This window comes from Perognathus longimembris, chromosome 2 (genome assembly GCF_023159225.1).
Source record: "Perognathus longimembris pacificus isolate PPM17 chromosome 2, ASM2315922v1, whole genome shotgun sequence".
NCBI lineage: Eukaryota > Metazoa > Chordata > Mammalia > Rodentia > Heteromyidae > Perognathus > Perognathus longimembris.
Window position 1 is genome coordinate 104,439,896 of NC_063162.1, and position 19,380 is coordinate 104,459,275.

At 39.1% G+C, this 19,380-nt stretch overlaps 2 protein-coding genes across 2 annotated transcripts in view; both read left to right on the forward strand.

Moving 5' to 3' along the window:
- Nucleotides 1-7,361: 7,361 nt before the first annotated feature.
- Nucleotides 7,362-9,326, forward strand: LOC125346930 (cAMP-regulated phosphoprotein 19-like). The gene has a single exon (XM_048339873.1). It carries the CDS (start codon nucleotides 7,443-7,445, stop codon nucleotides 7,731-7,733), a length of 291 nt encoding a protein of 96 aa, XP_048195830.1. The 5' UTR covers nucleotides 7,362-7,442; the 3' UTR covers nucleotides 7,734-9,326.
- LOC125345218 (protein FAM185A-like) overlaps nucleotides 7,786-19,380 on the forward strand; it is a 47,661-nt gene continuing 36,066 nt past the window's right edge. Inside the window, 6 exon segments of the mRNA XM_048337437.1 lie at nucleotides 7,786-7,849; nucleotides 8,281-8,427; nucleotides 11,101-11,433; nucleotides 11,436-11,513; nucleotides 14,860-14,969; nucleotides 16,443-16,535. Coding sequence (XP_048193394.1) covers nucleotides 7,786-7,849; nucleotides 8,281-8,427; nucleotides 11,101-11,433; nucleotides 11,436-11,513; nucleotides 14,860-14,969; nucleotides 16,443-16,535 — 825 coding nt within the window.

Here is a 19,380-nt window from a genome sequence, read left to right on the forward strand (position 1 = left end):
TGAAGATACTTGTGACAAAGGGAAGAATAGTTCAGAACTTGAAGGCTAGGAGTCAGTCAGAATGCTATGGGTAGGAGAATCCATAGAAGGCAAAAGCAGGTATAGACTCACTCTGACATCAAGGGGCTCAAACAGTGGTGGCAAAAAGAAATTAATCAAAGAATCACAGATATAAAATTTCAAAAGCTGTAAGTGAAATAAATAGGTGCCATGAAAGTCTGGACTACAGAAGTAGGGTGGCCATGCATTGCACAATTCCGTGGGGTGGGGGTCACAGGCATGGTAAATACTGCAGGGAAGCAAACTTTGATGGATGAGTCTGGAGGATGAGAAACTGAGCCAAAGCTTTGTTGTGGGAGTCTGAAAAGAACACAGAAGCAGAGGACAGACAGACAGCTTTGGCACAGACAGCTTTTGACACACAGAGCTTTTTCTGACACACAAAAACTTCAGTCCTATCTTAAAAGAGCCCCCTCTTGTTTGTACCTCACCTAGAAAAACCAAAATAGGAAGTTTCACAAAGAATAATTAAGCAATACACATTGCAGGGTATTCTTTATTTTGTAAGATAGATTCCACTTCCTCTTCTTAAAAACTAAACAGAGATACTTATCATGTCATTTTGGTTTTGTATTATTATTATTATTTTTTTTTTATTATTTTTTTTTTTTTGGCCAGTCCTGGGCCTTGGACTCAGGGCCTGAGAACTGTCCCTGGCTTCTTCCCGCTCAAGGCTAGCACTCTGCCACTTGAGCCACAGCGCCGCTTCTGGCCGTTTTCTGTATATGTGGTGCTGGGGAATCGAACCTAGGGCCTCGTGTATATGAGGCAGGCACTCTTGCCACTAGGCTATATCCCCAGCCCTGGTTTTGTATTATTAAGAAAAATTTGCTTGAGGGTATAGGAATCAAGCTTGTGCATATGCAAACACACAGAATAAGTAACACTTGCTCTGGCAAATGAGGCCAGGATACACAAACACTGTGATTTTCTGATGGTAAGATGGCAATGCTCCAAGAAAGACATTGAAAGGAACCATACTGCCTTTCAATATTACTGGTCACTAGACATGTATAAGTTTTGCTCATTATAGGAATAACAGTCTATGATGTAAAACTCAAGCTACAGTTCTCTCCTGGGCACACATACAACCCCATTGTTCTTTGAAACTAAGTTCTCCTAACTGCCCTGCACACAATATCACATTCTCTTTACCCAGGAGTCCACTACTGTACAAACTTCATAGTGGACTGTTCATACTACCCTGTAGCCAAAGCTCTTGGAAGGAGGGAGAAATCTGCAATACCTCATTCAAATATTTTTGCTTCCATTTCATACTATATAGATTATATATAGATATAATATGAAATGAAAGCAAAAATATTTGATATATATACATACATTTACATGAAAATAAGATTATAAGGGGAAAACTGGGATAGAATGAGGAAGGGGGTGACTATTCAAAAAGAAATGTACTCATTACCTTAATCATTTAATTGTAACTACTCTATATCACCTTTACAATAAAAATTGTTTTAAAAAGATTGGAAACCTGTGTATAAAGTTTTATGACATGCCTCTCAATCCTGTCAGTATATGCCTATGATCTTAACTATGTTTCCTTTGAAGATAACATTAAAAGTCTCCATTGGAGGCCCCTCTGAAGAGGACTCTGGTCCACATGATGATATGCTCAGAATACTCAGAAGCCAAACTGAAACAAGGAACCCTAAGAATACTTTAATGAATAACAGTAATATCAGATGCTGCCAACTTCGAAGTGCTAAACACAACAGATCAAACTGTTGGTTATTCAATGTCTCAACAAACCAAACCACAGCTTCTTTCTACCTCCCCCCCCCCATATATATATATACATACACACACACATATATATATTCATATATACACACATATACACATGTCCTCTCAAAAAGAGAATTGTACAAAAACTTCCATCCTCATGATCATACATGTACAAGAAAATGCTTTGACTAAGTACGCACGAATAAAATCCTCAAATGAAGTGTTCAGTAAAGAAGATCCTCTCCATGATGGAAGGATGCCAAGAGCTCTAGGGTTTCTCTCTCCTCCTACACTATTCTCTTGTCTACTTTTTCCTCACTTCCACTATCCTCACCCCCCAGATCCAAGAAGAGTTCCTCACCTTCTCTTCAAAATTGCTCATGTGTTTCCTCATTCCTCTTTGAACTAGACATTGCCAAAATGAGCTCTATGCTACCATTTCTGAGTGGGGAGAATGTATGAGAACGTAGAGAAATACCACACAAGGGGAAAAAATGTCATATAAACAAACTCTCACTTGGTCACCCTTGTCAGCATGAAGGCACCTCTGCCAAATGGTCACCCTAGATCCATTATCAATAGCATTTCTGTACCTTTTTATGAACAAAGATTTCCCTCATAATCATTCACTTCATCCTAACAACCACCATAGACCACAATAAGTACTCTCATTTTGCAGACAGGGAAGTTCAAAGTCAGAGAATATTACCACATTACAACTCCATGGTGTTAGCAAAGCCCTTTCCGCTTTGCTTCCAGTAACAACAAACAGTATCATTTTCATAGTATCAGGTCAGAACTCTTAACAAAGAGCAGACCAAGGCAATGTAAATCAATTAGCAATTAGCAGTGCTTAGGAGGCAGTCCACTAGGTGATAAGACTGAGCAGGGGGAAACAATAGACCACAGAACTTGTTGCTATAGTTACAAACCAAAAGAAAGCCTGCACAAGTACACAGCTTGGCAAGAAACACAGGCTGTCTATAAGTAACCATCTGCAGTAATTCCACAAGTCTTGTCAGGCTTTAAAAATCCAGAGTGCCTAAGAGGCCCCATGAGTTCCCTTAATTCTTTCCAAATCATTTAGTAGTAAGCAGAGGGTAAGAGTCTCAGATCCTATAGGAGGTTAGGGATGCCAGAATAGATCTCACGATGACAGTTTTCCAGCAGGTCTGTGAAGCAGATTTTCTCTATGTCTGAAGGCAATTTAGAATCTGCATAGTGCAGGCTACCCCTCAGGCTTGCTATGAAATTCCAGATGCTAAATTTCATTGTCCTCCTTGCTTAACAAAAACAAAGACAACAACAAAATCTGGGTGCTGGTGTCTCACGTCTGTAATCCTAGCTACTCAGGAAGCTGAGATCTGAGAATAGAGGTTTAAAACCAGCCCAGGAAGGAAAATCTGTGGGACTCTTATCTCCAATAAATTATTAAAACAACAACAACAACAACACAGCTGGAAGTTCAAGTGATAGAGTGCTAGACTTGATTTAGGACAGTGCCAGGCCCTGAATTCATGCCCCAGGATCAGCAACAAAGAATTTTAAAAGCTCTAATTCAGCCAGGTGCTGGTGGCTCATGCCTGTAATCCTAGCTACTCAGGAGGCTGAAATCTGAGCATCATGCTTTGAATCCATCGTGGCAGGAATATGAAAGACAAATTCAACAAATATAGATAAATCTTTAAAAAATCAAAATAAGATGTTGGAAATGAAGAGCTTAATAAGCCAATTTTAAACTCATTTTAAAGCCCAGTTTTGGACTCAGGGACAGAGCCCAGATTATAAACCCTAGGACTGGCAAAAAAAAGAGCAAAACAAAATAAAAAAGCCCTAATTTATCTCTTGTTAATTTCTTCATGTATCATTGCTGTCATTCCACTTACAAATACACATAAACATGTCTCTAAATTAATATGCACATGAAATGCATATGAAATCACTGATTTCTCAGTCTGTTCAGGTTTTCCCTGGTTAGGATTGGAGCAGCAGCTTCCAAGTTCTTAACATGAAGAACCCAGACCAGAAGAGTTTCCTTATCCTTTTATTGCATAACTTCATTTTAAGGATCCTACAGTAGAATGTTTTATAGAATTGATGAGAGAGGGTTATCACATATCTTAGTGTGTTTCAACTGGCCTTGAACCTCTATCCTCCTAATCTCTACCTCCCAAACAGCTTGGATTATAGGAATAAGACACTATTCTTTTTAACATGAAACTAATGATTGTGGTTAAGCTATGAAGTGTCTCCTCAAAAGACTCATCTGTAGAAGGCTTGGTCCTGAGCTAGTAGTGCTATTGAAGAGTGGCTGGATTATGAGGTATTAACCTCACTAAATTAGTCCATCAGTGAGTTCACACTGAATGGATCACTACAGTGTGGGACCGGGTTGGAGGAAGTAAGTCACTGAGGCCTACTTAAAGGGTGTAGCCTGTCCTAGCTCCTTCTAGATTCTCTTTTGTTTTCTCTCTCTCCCTTCTTTGAGACATAGTCTTGCTATGCAGGGCCAATTAAAGCTTGTTGCATTAGATTACAGCCCCCTTCTTGTTCCTCTCTGCCTCCTGTCTGCCCCTAGTAGGCCACCTTGTTCCTCTACCTGCTCCCTCCCATGATGCTCTGTCATTATGCACAGACTCAAAAACTGTGAAGCCAAAATGGCTGTGGATTGAACTCTGAAACCATGAGCCAAAATAAGTCTATCTTCCTTAAAGTTACTTTTGTCAGGTACTTACCAGTGAGTAAAAGTCTAGCTAACTCTAATCATTCATTTCAGACATACACGTCACCTGATCATGATCCTTTTCACATACTAATGGTTAGAGATTTTGCTTCTATATTCATGTAGAATATTGCACTGTAGTTTTTTTTCTGGCAATAAATTTGTTTGGCTTTGTTATCACAAAAATATGGCCTCATAAAATTAATCTGGAAGAGTTCTCTTCTAATTTTGGAGAGGTTAGACTGAATTCTGGGGAGTTTATGCAGAATGTTTTCCCTTAATATAAGTCTGGTAGAAATCACCTGTAAAGCTATCTACTTTGTGGATGGAGTTTATTTTTATGATTTGTTTTCTAAATCACTTTTCATGCCCAAGCGATGTGTGACTCCACCACAGACTGCAGAAATTCTGATATGACTCAGCTGGTGTATGGACCACAACACAGCAGAGAAACCTAAATACAAACAACCAGTGGGCTGGGGACCAATGCCAAGCACACCGACCTCTGAGAGACTGTGGCTGTGAGGTACTGAACAATGCAATGGGAAATGTGGCACAGTGGCTTCCAGCCTGCAGGTATAAACTATAACAAACTATCATGAAGACTGATCTTTACTTCTATATTTATCTAAAGATACTAGAGCACTAGTGGTGATGGTTCTTCATTAGATATTGTGGTAATCTCACAGTTGTGGTTTATCAACTGTGACAGGTTAAACAGCCAGGCTTTGTTCATCCTGACTGGAAAAGAAGACTACAACCAGTGTATTGAGCATTGAAGTCCAATATTTGACTATTGAGCAACTCTTGCCCACAGTAGTAACAACAACAAAAGAAATCATCACAACCTAGCTACTCCTCAGTCTTAAGCAATCTCTGAGGAATCCCCAACTGAAAGGACACAGGAAGAAAAGATCTCCAGCTAAAACCTTGGACCCAGGTAGGTAAGCCACAATGTAGAAATGAAATTCAGAAAGCATGAGGCAACACGTCTCCTTCAAAAGCCAACAGTTCTATGGTGAAGGACTTCAAGAGGGAGGGACAAATTTCAAAAAAATAAACTCATAGAAGTAATGACAAGGATGATTATTGAAACAAAAGAGATGTAGGAGCATCTTAATAAATTCACAGAAGATAAAAATAAACAACAGAGCCCAAAGATGATTCAAACAAGCAGATAAATGAAATAAAGACAATATAGAATATGAAATATAAATTCAATAAATATATAAATGTTTTTAAAATCAAATTAAAATGTTGTAAATGAAGAACTTAGCAATTCATTTTTTAAAACTCATTTTAAAGCCTAGGTTTGTTTGCATCAATTTTCTTCTGAACACTCTTTCTTGCCCCCTGCTGTCCATTTACTGAACATAAATCATAAAATATTCATCAAAACATTTGCATTTAGATGGCAAGTAATCCTCTTTCTATTCCATTTTTACATTTATATGATAAGAAAGTTTTGACTTTTTAGGTCAGTCTTAGTGACTAATGTTTACAATAGGAAATGGTTTATATTTTTTTTTTATAAATTGATCCATGCTCACTGTTAGTAACACACACAAATATAATTGAATCTCACTGCTTAGGGATAACCACTACTATCAAATTACATATACATATATATCCTTTTACAATTGCTTTTGTGCAATATAATTTTATATTTAATTTGTTATTTTTGCTACAGTATTGGGAACATGCAACACAAATCTTCATTTATTGTTTATTCTTCATTCTTTATTTACTCTTCACTTAGCATTATATTGTGAAATATTTGCAATAATGTAGACTCATCTTCAAAATACTTCTAAATTGCTGTATAATATTCCAAATGCATACAATTCTTTTTTGATGGATTTAAATTGATGCCATGATTTCCTATTATAAGGAGCTTTACAAAACATAATTTCTTGAATATCCCTAACTTCACCCACTAAAGCACAATTTCTGGATCATAAGTACACATATTTTAAGGTTTTTCATGCTATTGGATGAATTGAACACTGAAAATTTTGTATTAACTGACCCTCTTTCCAGAAGCTTGTTCCTGACTACAAAAATTAATTTCATGGGTAACTTTCTCTTAGTAATTTGGGCCTTGGATTTATACTTAGTACCAAGGAAAAAAACACAAAAGTCAAACACTATTAATATGTCCAACCTCAGTCTGTTTGTTAGATAGACTGGTAATATTTCCATGTTTTTCACATATAGCAATTACCCGAATCTAATCAGATATGTCTCCTAGGTGGTCATAGAATAAATTGCAAAGAATAACACTGTAGATGAAATAAAGTAGTCTCCAGAGCAAGCTGATTTCAACTCTACCTAGTACTGAAAGGTGAAAGCCAAATGACTCACTTCCTTGCTCCCCCCCAAGTAGAACATATTTATTAGTTACAACTATAAACAGACTTGATATTCATTAGTCTATTTTAAATGTCAGTACTCCTTATATCTTATGTCAATCTTAATATTAATCATATTCTCAATTTTTAGCTTCACACAATCAGAAAAGTAATTTTTGTTGATATTTATTTGAAAATAATCAAATAACAATTATACTACATAGGCTATTATGACTCAGCTGCCAATTGCATTAATTTACTTTGTTTCCAGAAAGTAAAAATTATTTACAGAATTATTTATTAAGGATTCATATTTCATCTTAAAATACCTAGTGATTCTCCAGCCAGTGGCCTTTTACAAATTTCTTTTAAAAATTATGCTTTTGGGTTATCATTTTAAAAACAAGCCTGAAGATCAGTCTGCATAATTGTGGTCACATGAAATACACTGTGAAGAATGTTATTCAGAGACGTCGCGGAGTGGAGGAGCGGAGTTAAGTCGAGGGAGCATCACGTCCGCGGAAGTCCCTGAGGCGGCCTCGGCAGAGGAGCAGAAGGAAATGGAAGATAAAGTGACTAGTCCAGAGAAAGCTGAAGAAGCAAAGTTAAAAGCAAGATATCCTCACCTGGGACAAAAGCCTGGAGGCTCAGATTTTTTAAGGAAACGATTACAGAAAGGGCAAAAATATTTTGATTCTGGAGATTACAACATGGCTAAAGCAAAGATGAAGAACAAGCAACTGCCCACTGCAGCTCCAGATAAGACAGAGGTCACTGGGGACCACATTCCCACTCCACAGGACCTTCCTCAGCGGAAACCATCCCTCGTGGCTAGCAAGCTGGCTGGCTGATTAAAAGAGCTGAACTGCATGAATCTTCTAATTCCCATTATTTCTCGTTAATATGTTACTTATCCACTTCTGTTTCCTTTCATTCACCAAGTCTTTTGAGACTGACAGCTTTGCAGGTAGCGGTAGTGTGTGCTGCTATTGTAAGGGAACTATTCCTGTGTAGAGGTTTTGACTAGCTTAACACTGCACTGATGAGAGGGACATGTTAGAGCAACCTAAGTAATCTACTTGAAAATAATTGTATATATTACCTAACTTCTAAAGTAGAACTGGTTCCAACAAGTAACAAAGCAAGTTGTACCATTTTAATGTTCTGGCTTTCTTTCTCCTTCATCTTAATTATTGCTTCGTATGCTAACTCATGTTTAATATGACCTCCATTGTGTTGATTTCTTTCGTATTTTCCTTCTGGATTTTGTAAAATGAAAGCTTAAGACCACAAGTTGGAAGAAAAGTCATATAACTCAAACACAAGCTGATGGGGCTCCAAAAGATTGGAATAACTGCTTAAACTTGAATAGCCTTCATCCTGTCTCGGCATTCACAGTAGAATCTCCCTTAGGCAATATTTGTCCATTCCGGTGTAACGTGTGGCTTCAGTGCTTAGCAGCTGTTGGTGAAGCTCGTCCCTGGTTTTGTGGCGTTACATACAACCCTTTCATTGTGGAACATGTGAATGAAGTGCGCATGTGCAGTGACTGTTGCATTCACTTTTGTGCCATTTTTGTAAATAAAATAGTTTTGCACAACCTTTCACAAATGTTTGTGTTAATTTCACATATTAGAAAGTAGATAATGTGCCAACCAGAAGCACAAGAGTTCCTTAAAAAAAATGTCCTTACAGCTTTTGTATAATAAGAATAGTTTACAATTTGGGGCTTATAGAATACCAAACTGAATTTGTGGCTTGGTCTGCCATAGGATTAAGCTTTTTCATTTGCTATTAATATCCATGACTTTCAGTGGCCTTGTGCAAATATGGTATGTTGCTTAAGCATATCTTTTGTTCTGTGCAGAAAAAAATCATTTTGAAATTTTCAATTCATATAATTTATATAAACTTTTTTAATGTAAGCTTGTCACTTCCACATTCAACTCTGGGGACACTAAAGGGCTTGCACATTACGCCACCTCACACACCACCACCACCACCACCACCACCACCACCACACACCCCCCGTTTTCTTTACTCTTAGTGTTGGGCTGTTTCCTTTATATGAAAGCATAAGTGGACACTGTATTTTATAACAATAATGATGTTTTCTTTCTAACTTCTCAGTTAATCACTCTTAATCCCATATTGCTAATAGTTGACAGTTTAAGTAAAAGGAATTTTTTTTCTTTTTGCAATGCTCGGGGGTCAAGCTCAGTACCTTCCACTTGCTAGGCAAGCAGTCTATCACTGAGCTACAGCCTCAGTTCTATAGAAACTATACAGTTAAGTGTAGTTATGAAGATGCACAGGAAACCATCAGGGGAAGCATTCTAAAAGAATTAGGCCTGTGACAATTTACATGGTAGATAAAAATCATTCATATTAAAGCATTTTGATAATTGCTTCTGTTGTCATTTTAATAAAATACCAATTTACTTTTAAACAACAACAACAAAAAGAATGTTATTCACTCACTGGGCTCTTGCTGAATCTAACACCTATCTGTAGTCTCCAATAAAGGAAGAAGGATTTGGAGGGAGGGTGTGCCTAGAGAGAGGAAGCAGGAGGAGATAACTTGATAACATACTGCATTAAAGAGAGAGAGAGAGAGAGAGAGAGAGAGAAGGGTTAGCAAAGAGCCAGCCACTAGCACCTGTGAGGAATAGAGTCCAGTCTATCTGCCTATCACTATAGCTCCCCAAAATTGTGGTCATCACTCTAGCCTACGGGCTTCAATCTTTAAAGGCATTTTGAAGTCTGTTTCAGCACTTGAATTCTATTAAATGTGGTTGTTTCGAGGTGGACAGCAACCTACATCGAAATAATTCAGGGAATGATTTGTAGGAAATGGTGGAGGCCAAGAAAGGGAGAGAGATCAGATAAGAAGAAAGGAATATGCCCTTCTCCTTTCTCTTTTCTTCTATCCATAGAACGGAATGCAGTAAAAAAGAGACCATACAGACTTCCTCAATGCAATCCATTTTTACCTTAAAATGGAAGAAATAGTTCATGTGACAGAGATAAATCAGTAACAGGGCTCCATTGCCCCCCCCCCCCCATCCCCAACCTCCAGGTTCTTTCCACACACCAGGATGTGTGTCCCTCTCCTGCCTCCTCCCCTTCCTTCTTTCCTCACTCCTTTTTCTCTAAGGTTTTACTTTGTCTCTAAAATCCTTTAGTTAAAGAAACCAATGCACCTCTCAAAACAAGTTCAGGTCTCTTAGCTTTGTTTTGGTCACTTAGATTGTAAACATTGTTCCTCAACTAAAAGCACAGTATGTTGCATTGCACTTTTGTAGACTGCATTACCACCCATTTATCTTACATGATCCTCACATTAACCCTCTGAGGCCAAGCAAGAAAGGTACCATTGCCCTAGTTTTAAGAATAACCAATAAATCTCAGAGACATCCACACACTGACCTAAGATCACTTACAGCCAGGAAAGAAGCCAGGACTCAAGTGCTATTTCTTACAAGTACTCCTTACCGAAGGGCATTTCCTCAAAACCCACCAATCTGGCTCCACCTTCTCTTACAGAGGGAGTCTACAGGCCCATTTTAGTGACGCCTGAGTCAAACCACCTGCAAAGTGCACTCCTACTTTGCACCTCATTCTCATCTCTAAAAGCGCAGTTTCTTACCCCTTCCCTTGTTCTTGATACTTATTTGGGGATACTTATTTTCTTTATTGGGAGCTTGGATACCTGAGGGTCACTCCAAAGAGACACCCTCTTCAAACAAGAAGTTGCGTCCTGGGTATCCAAGGAGACCACGAAGCCTAACCCATCTTGTTCTTTCTGCATTCTCCATTGGCCACTGAGAGTCCCTAACACAATAACCAATGGGCTTAAAGCAAAGGGAGTGCCTTTCCTAGCCCAGTCTCATTACCCAGTCTTTCGTGCGCGCTGCCTCCTGGGATGTGTAGTTTCCAAGAGACGACATTTACTCGAGTGCGGCTCCCTTAGAACTACCTATCTAGTTGGCCTTCGCGAAAGGGGGCGGGACTAGGCAAGGATTAAGGTCCCAGTTTGTACTCCAAGCCCTGAAATTCCGGCTGACGGCTACCTTTCCTGCCTGTGGGGTTTTAGGTCCCCCAACCAGGGAGTTGGGGTTTGCTAGTGCAGCCGCAAACCCTCCCTTGACGCCTCCTTTCTGACTTGAAGCAAGTCAAGCCAGTTGGCCGTGGCCAGGCGTCCTTCGTGTGGCTGAGGGAGAGAGGGGCGTGTAGTGCTGGCCTCCCGCTCGGGCCGGAGGCTTGGCTTCCTCGGCCTGGGGCTTGGGTGGGCCCGCGCCGGGCGATGGACGGGTCGGGCTTGCCAGGCCCAGCAGTGTGGCTCAGTACCTGGCCCGGCGCGCCGACCTCTGAAGGAGTGGACACTGCTGGTGAGCCCGTTCGGTCGGCTGCGGGCGCGGCTCCTGTGCCACCTGGCCGTGAGGCCCCTGGACCCGATCTCCTTCCCGGACGGGGACCGCGTGCTGGTGGCCGTGTCCGACGTGGAGGGCGGGGAGCCGGGCCTGGACAGCCTGCAGGTGCGGTACGACGAGGCCTGCGGGAAGGGACCACCGTGTCCGACACCATCGGTCCCCGGGCGGCGGTGGAGGTGAACGTACCCCTGAAGTTTGGCAAGTGACGTTCAAGTTCTAAGGAGTTCGGGGCCCACCACACTCAGCACACATTTTTCAGTCAGTCACTTGGGTCAGTCTCTTGTAGAGTTGGCCCTCAAAGAAACTTCCTCTTCTTCTTCTACTCGGAGTTCCCGAGGAACATTTAAGCATCAAGGTCACAGATAATGAAAAAGTTTAACTTGAGTGGAAACATGTTTTGGAAGAATCACCTTAGGCTCCTTTGTCACATTGTCATTAGCAAACTGGTTTATTTTCAGGTTGATGAGCCATTCACTAGTGTGGCAGTGAATTTAAGTTTTCCCTTGCCACACTTTGGCCTCCGTTTCCAAATTACCCGTCTCCAGAATGTTCCATATGTAACTTGGAAACTTCATTTCACATAAGCACCTAGCTTCTTAATAACTTGTCTCAGTTCTTTTTGGCCTAAGTATCTTCTCAAATTGACCCTAGCAAGCTTTTGAAGTCATAGTAAAACTGAGGTGTGTGTGGGGGGGGGGGGGAACGGGGGGCGCTTCTGTAATAACAATACAAGTTGTTTCCTCAATATTTGGGTTTAGTGTTACTTCTCAGAGGTAATTTTTTAGGGAGAGTTCTTCCTGGAAAAGAAGACATGGACAATGATCATAGTAATGACTTATCATTTCTGAGATAATCTTTTGTAATCTCTATAGTTGCACTATAAAATAGGTGTTATTCCTTTTCAGCTGAGGAAACAAGATATAGGACGTGCTGGTGGCTTATACCTGTAATCCTAGCTACTTAAGGGGGCTGAGATCTGAAGATCTCCATTCAACACTAAACTGGGCAGGAAAGTCCTTGAGACTCTTATCTCCAGCAAACTACTCAGAAGAAGCCAGAAGTGGCACTTTGGCTCAAGGGATAAAGTGCTATTCTTGAGCACAAAGGATAGTGCCCATTCCTTGAGTTCAAGCCCTACCACTGGCAAACAAAATAAAGTACAAATAAGATTTGGAAGTATCGTAAAGTATTTATTGTGGATGAAAAAATAGAAAAACAATCAGTGATTTCATGGAACTTACATTCTAATGAAGGGTAGATTTTAAAATGCCTTTAATACTTGAAATGATGGAGTTGGGCTATGGAGTACATTCACTCAGTCATTGTGCTGTGTTCCTTCTCAAAATGTGACTCATCTAGGTAAATAAGAGAACCTGCTCTTGAAATTTAACAGTCTTGGGGAAAGAGATGCAGATGGAATTTTGATATAGTTCAAATAGACTAAGCAAAATTATGGTAGCACAGATGAACACAGATACTTTTTGCTGGCCATTCTAACTCTCATTCCTGCTTCCTCTTTAGATTTAGAACCCAATTTCCGTTTCCATTCATCATCCATTCACTTGAGGACCCCTCAAATCTAGCTTCATGCTTTTCCTCCACATTTTCTATTACTTGTTTCAGTGGATGGGTAAAAGTAGCAAGATTAGTAATGCGTAGCTTTAATTTCTCTACCTACTTAGAAAGGGTAGAGTAAGTTTAAAATCTGTTTCTCTTCATAGCTATCATCACTACTTTAGATCCAACCATGTATTGTGACATTACTTCATTAATTTATTATTATAATTATTATCATAAATAAGCTTTTCAGTTATAATTGCATCTCTGATTCTGTGGGATAAAATTGTCTTTTTCTCACAAACAAAATATTACTATGTTACGTAACAGATTACAATACCACTATGGAAACTGGTTTTATGTTATAACTATTGAAATTGTGGCATTGGATCCCAATGTGTTTACCTCTGCATTTTACTATAATAGAAAATTTCAGTATTTTTGTGAATTAAGTACTAAGTTATCAGTGTTTCTAATTCTTTTAATGCAGACATGCCTAAACTATATGGTAAACTATAAGTTGATGCTCAAGAATGGCACCTCTAATTCCTTATTTCCCAGTTCTCTTTGAATATACTCCCACTTAACTTATTATTATTATTATTTTTTTTTTTGGCCTGTCCTGGGCCTTGGACTCAGGGCCTGAGCACTGTCCCTGGCTTCTTCCCGCTCAAGGCTAGCACTCTGCCACTTGAGCCACAGCGCCGCTTCTGGCCGTTTTCTGTATATGTGGTGCTGGGGAATCGAACCTAGGGCCTCGTGTATCCGAGGCAGGCACTCTTGCCACTAGGCTATATCCCCAGCCCCCCACTTAACTTATTATGGTTACTGTTTGCTATTAGGTATTTCAAAGCAGTTTCACTTTTGAAAAAGTACTTCAAATACCTTGTGACATAGTTTCATGTTAATAGTCCAGTTGTTGTTTTTTTTAGATGTGAAGGGTTAGAGGGGGAATTTGCAAATCTAAACCATGATCATATAAACTGACCCATGTTATTACCCTAATATGCTTTTAATTTGCGGGAGGGTTAGGAACAAATCTTTAAATTTTCCTGAACACAAGAGACACTAAATGTGTTCGGGGTCAAAGGGCATTTTCGTTGGCTGGGAATATGGCCTAGTGGCAAGAGTGCTTGCCTTGTATTCATGAAGCTCTAGGTTTAATTCCTCAGCACCACATATATAAAAAAAGGCCAGAAGTGGTGCTGTGGCTCAGATTGGCAGAGTGCTAGCCTTGAGCAGAAAGAAGCCAGGGACATTGCTCAGGCCCTGAGATCAGGCCCCAGAACTGGCAAAGAGAGAGAGAGAGAGAGAGAGAGAGAGAGAGAGAGAGAGAGAGAGAGAGAGAGAGAGAGAGACACTAAGCTTACTGACTGATTATCTTAACATATTCTTTTTTTTTTTTTTTTTTTTGCCAGTCCTGGGCCTTGGACTCAGGGCCTAAGCACTGTCCCTGGCTTCTTCCCGCTCAAGGCTAGCACTCTGCCACTTGAGCCACAGCGCCGCTTCTGGCCGTTTTCTGTATATGTGGTGCTGGGGAATCGAACCTAGGGCCTCGTGTATCCGAGGCAGGCACTCTTGCCACTAGGCTATATCCCCAGCCCCAACATATTCTTATTTGTGTGTGTGTGTGTGTGTGTGTGTGTGTGTGTGTGTGTGTGTGTGTGGTTTTAAGTCTTAGAGAATCCTTTCTGTGATCTTTCATATGAGAGGTAGCAATTTCTCTCTTTACTTTCCATTTTTGTTACTTCATTCTCTTTTCAAATAATGAAGACAGCCATTTCTAAAAACTGGCAGAGAGATGCTACATTTAATCCAGTTGACTTGGTTGAGACTTCTTTTTAGAGATTGTTGACCAAGATGTTCTCTCTACTATTCAGTAAAATGAGGAATGTAGCTAAGGAACTGAATCTCTGTGGGGTATTAAAATGCTGTGGAGCTCATTAGTACTAAGTTTTGTGTGTTTTTTTTTGTCTCTTACTTATAGATTTGAATATCAAGTCATTGGAATCTGGCTGTGTAGAAATCCAGAATATTGAATGTGATAATTGCAAAATTGAAACTGAACAGGGTACCAGCTTCTTACACTCTGTTAAGGTATAAGTACTCTAATGACTTCTATACAATTACAGTTCCTCTACTGAACAGGTTACTACGAGCCTTCCTAGGGAGGGTCTAGGTTCCTTTCATCTTTTGGCACTCACCTAGAATTACTGGGAAGGGGTTGAGCACAGAGAAGGCATACCCATTCTAAAAGTACCAGCCTGGCTGGGAACATGGCCTAGTGGCAAGAGTGCTTGCCTTATATACATAAACCCCTGGGTTTGATTCCCCAGCACCACATATATAGAAGTGGTGCTGTGGCTCAAGTGGCAGAGTGCTAGCCCTGAGCAAAAAGGAAGTCAGGGACAGTGCTCAGGCCCTGAGTCCAAGGCCCCGGACTGGCAAAAAAATAAAAATAAAAAAATAAAATAAAAGTACCAGCCTGGAAGTGGCACACAGCATTTTCACTTGCATTCTATTGGCAACAAATGAGCTTAGGAAAGCTGGAAACATACTTCCTTTCCTTTGGACAATAAACATGGATTTGGGCTTTTGCCATAGTTGGCAAGTGTGAAATGAAGTTACACATATGTGTACATTTAGAGTCTGTCAGAAGGGACTACCTAAACATCACTACTGCTTTATTTGTACTTGGAAGCATTTTCACTTAGACTTTCATTTTCATTTATTTCCCAAGGAGCAACACAATGTAGTGTGACCCTAAGTGTAATGTGTCCTCTTTCAGACCATCCAGCCTTACAAGTGTGGACTTTGGGACCATATTGAACTGGATTCCAATTGATTTGACTTTTTTTTTTTGCCAGTCCTGGGTTTTGGACTCAGGGCCTGAGCACTGTCCCTGGCTTCTTTTTGCTCAAGGCTAGCACTCTGCCACTTGAGCCACAGTTTTCTATATATGTGGTGCTGGGGAATTGAACCCAGGGCTTCATGTACGGGAGACAAGCACTCTTGCCACTAGGCTATATTCCCAGCCCTGATTTGACTTTTTTTTTTTAACCATATCATACTGATAAAGCTATCTAACTTCTGAGATTCAGATTTTTTTTTCCTGTATGAACTGGGAAAAATAGAATACCCATCTCTCTAATTGTTAGAATTAAATGCTAGAGGTCATGTAAAGAAGACTACATTGTCTCTCTGGTGCTGACAAACTGCCAAAGAAGAGATAACTTTAGTAATAGTAATCATGACATATGGTTAATGTACTCCCTGTTTGTGTTTACTTAGCTGGTTACCAGCATCTTTGACTTCCAAGTCCTTATGTAAAGCTACTAGAATATAGCTGTCTCTATAATTTTCTTTTTTTTCCTTTGTCTCTAAATAACTGCTTTGATAGCAGTTCGCATTTATTTCCAGTTGATATTATTATACTAGTGTCTATTTCATTTCCAGGTTCTTTTTTTAGTGTTTTATTAGTAATAAGAAAAAAACATGGTAAATAGTTTCATTAATTTAAATCAAACTTATTATTTCCTTTTTTGTCTATACTTTTTGTTTGCATTTCAGAGTCAAAAATTACATGTTCAAATCAAAGATGGCAAAGTGATCTGTCTGGGAACAATCTATGGAGATACAGATAACCATGTATCAGATAAAAGTGTAAGATCAGAGCTTTCTCTCGTTCATCATTGCAATTTTGCTTCCCGTTGGTGCACAAACAAAAAAATCTTTAATTCATTCTGGTTTGTTAGCAAATTCAAATGGGATTGTAGTCATTAAATGTTATACAATTTAAATTTTAGCTTATGATTTTAGTACTTGTGACAGCACCTTATTTCAAATAAGTAAAAACTTAAATACTTACATTTAGTTCTAATCCTGATTTTTTAATTTTAATAGTCATTGGTTAAAATGTCTCATTAAGTTATATTACCCTGTCTGCATTAGATTTTTCTTGTGAAAGGTTACTTGAATACTGTATTTTCCAAGACCTACTTAGTTCCCCTGAAGAATTAACTTGTAATTCAACTTTCTTCTGTATTGTCCACAAGGTGGCACCATTAGATATCTTAACTGTTCTCCAAATCCTTCCATAGTACCTATTGGAATTTTGATTAGTATAGGAAGACACTGTAATTTTTCCTTGTTGTTGGTATTCCTGTACTGGGACTTGAACTGGAGCCTCAGGCTTCTGCTCAGCTTCTTCCTTTCCTGGCTGGCTCTCTACCACTTGAACCATACCTCTAATTCCAATTTTTTGCTCATTAATTGGAGATGAGTCTGGGATTTTTCTGCTCATGCTGCTTCAAATCAAGATTCTCAAATCTCAGCCTCCTCAGTAGCTAGAATTACAGGCAAGAACCACCAGTGTTCAAATAATTTGTGGATTTTAGTAAACTGTTTTATTCCTGTGATTTAGCATAGTATTAAGAGTAAAGGTATATTTTTTTTAGTCTTTTAAAGATTGTGATCAATAATGTTTTTAAATCTTAAAAAGAAATCCAAGACTTTTTTTGTTTTAAATTTTGCAATCTGCACGAGTCTTTTGTTAGACTTGCTAATTTTTTTTGCCAGTCCTGGGCCTTGGACTCAGGGCCTGAGCACTGTCCCTGACTTCTTTTTGCTCAAGGCTAGCACTCTGCCACTTGAGCCACAGCGCCACTTCTGGCCGTTTTCTATATATGTGGTGCTGGGGAATCGAACCCAGGGCTTCATGTATACGAGGCAAGCACTCTTGCCACTAGGCCATATTCCCCGCCCTAGATTTGCTAACTTTTATTCTTACCTTTGTTCACAGATTATTATACGAAGAATTGTGAGCATCCTATAGGTATAGATTAAAATAATTAAGTTGTTTCTACTATTGTTATTTCATTTTCCATCATCCTTCTCCTAGAACCTGTTTAAATCCAAATATTTAAATATACACTCCATATTAATCTGGGAAAGTATTCAAACACTGTGACTTTAGGTGACAAGCCCTTTTGAGATGGCATTTAGTTTTTACTAATCAGATTGCTGTGGTCTGAGAGATGGAAGAGAGAAGTTGGATAACTCTGTAGCTTAACCAAGCACAGTCCCTTCATTGAGGACTTATATTAATTTGAAATTATCTCTTATGTTATAATATTACATTGAGCTATGAGTGTGAAGAGTATAAATCATCCCCATTATCTGCTATTTTGAATAATGTGGCTATTTATTATTTATTTTTTCTGACATGCATGGATGATTAAATATTTATTCCTACTTGCTCTTACTTTGTTTCTTGCATTCTTTAGCTTCCTAATGTACTGAAGTGAATAGTGTTTTTTTTTCTATTATTATTTTAGGTACTAACTTTTAAAGTGTATTTCTAAGTGTGTTTAAAAATTCTTCAAATACTTTTAAGTACTTAAAATAAATATTAAATGTGTTACTTTTCATATGTAACTCTCATGGAAATGTATTTTGGATATTTCAGGTAAAGTACTTTAAATGTTTGGTGCTTGGATAACTCTAATGTAATGCTTCCTGGGATGATGGTAATGAGATGATGGTGGTGATGATGACGATGATGATGAAGGTGAAGAAATCAGGACAAATACCTTGACTAAAATAGTTCTACCACTTTACTTCCCTGAGCCTCAGTGACATTATTCAGAAAACAGGGGTGATAGTATTTGCTTTGGTTATTTGATTTTGAAAGTTAAGCATTATAAACACATTTTCCTGATTATAAACCACATTTTCCTGATCCATTGGTCTATTGAAGGGCATCTGGGTTGGTTCTATATTTTAGCTATGACAAATTGTGCTGTGATGAAAATTGTTGTGCTGGTGGCTTTAGTGTGTTCTTGTTTGTGGTCTTTTGGGTAGAGGCCCAAAAATGGGGCTGCTGGATCATAGGGGAGCTCTGTGTTTAGGCTTCTGAGGAATCTCCATACCGCTTTCCAGAGTGGCTGAACCAGTTTACATTCCCACCAACAATGAAGTAGGGTCCCTTTTGGCCACATACCCTCCAACATTTATTATTGTTAGTTTTCTTGATAATGGACATTCTTACTGGGGTGAGATGGAATCTCAGTGTTGTTTTGATTTGCATTTCTTTTATGGCCAGTGATGTAGGGCACTTTTTCATATGTCTCTTGGCCATTCTCATTTCCTCATCAGAGAAGTCTCTTTATAAGTCTTTAGCCCACTTGTTGAGGGGGCTGTTAGTTCTTTGCAGTATTGTTTTGGAGGAATATAATTTTTTTAAGTTCTGCATATATTTTAGATATGAGGCCTTTGTCTGTTGTATATTTTCCCAATCTGTGGACTTTCTCTTTATCTTGAGAGCTATGTCCTTTGCCCTGCAGAAGCTCTGCAGTTTGATGCAGTCCCATTTGTCCATCCTTTCCTTGATTTGTAGCATTTCTTTGTTAAGGAAGTTCCATCCTGTGCCAAGGAGCCCAAGTGTTTCTCCTACTCCTTCTTTTAGTGTTTTCAGGGTATCTGTTTTAATTTCGAGGTCTTTGATCCA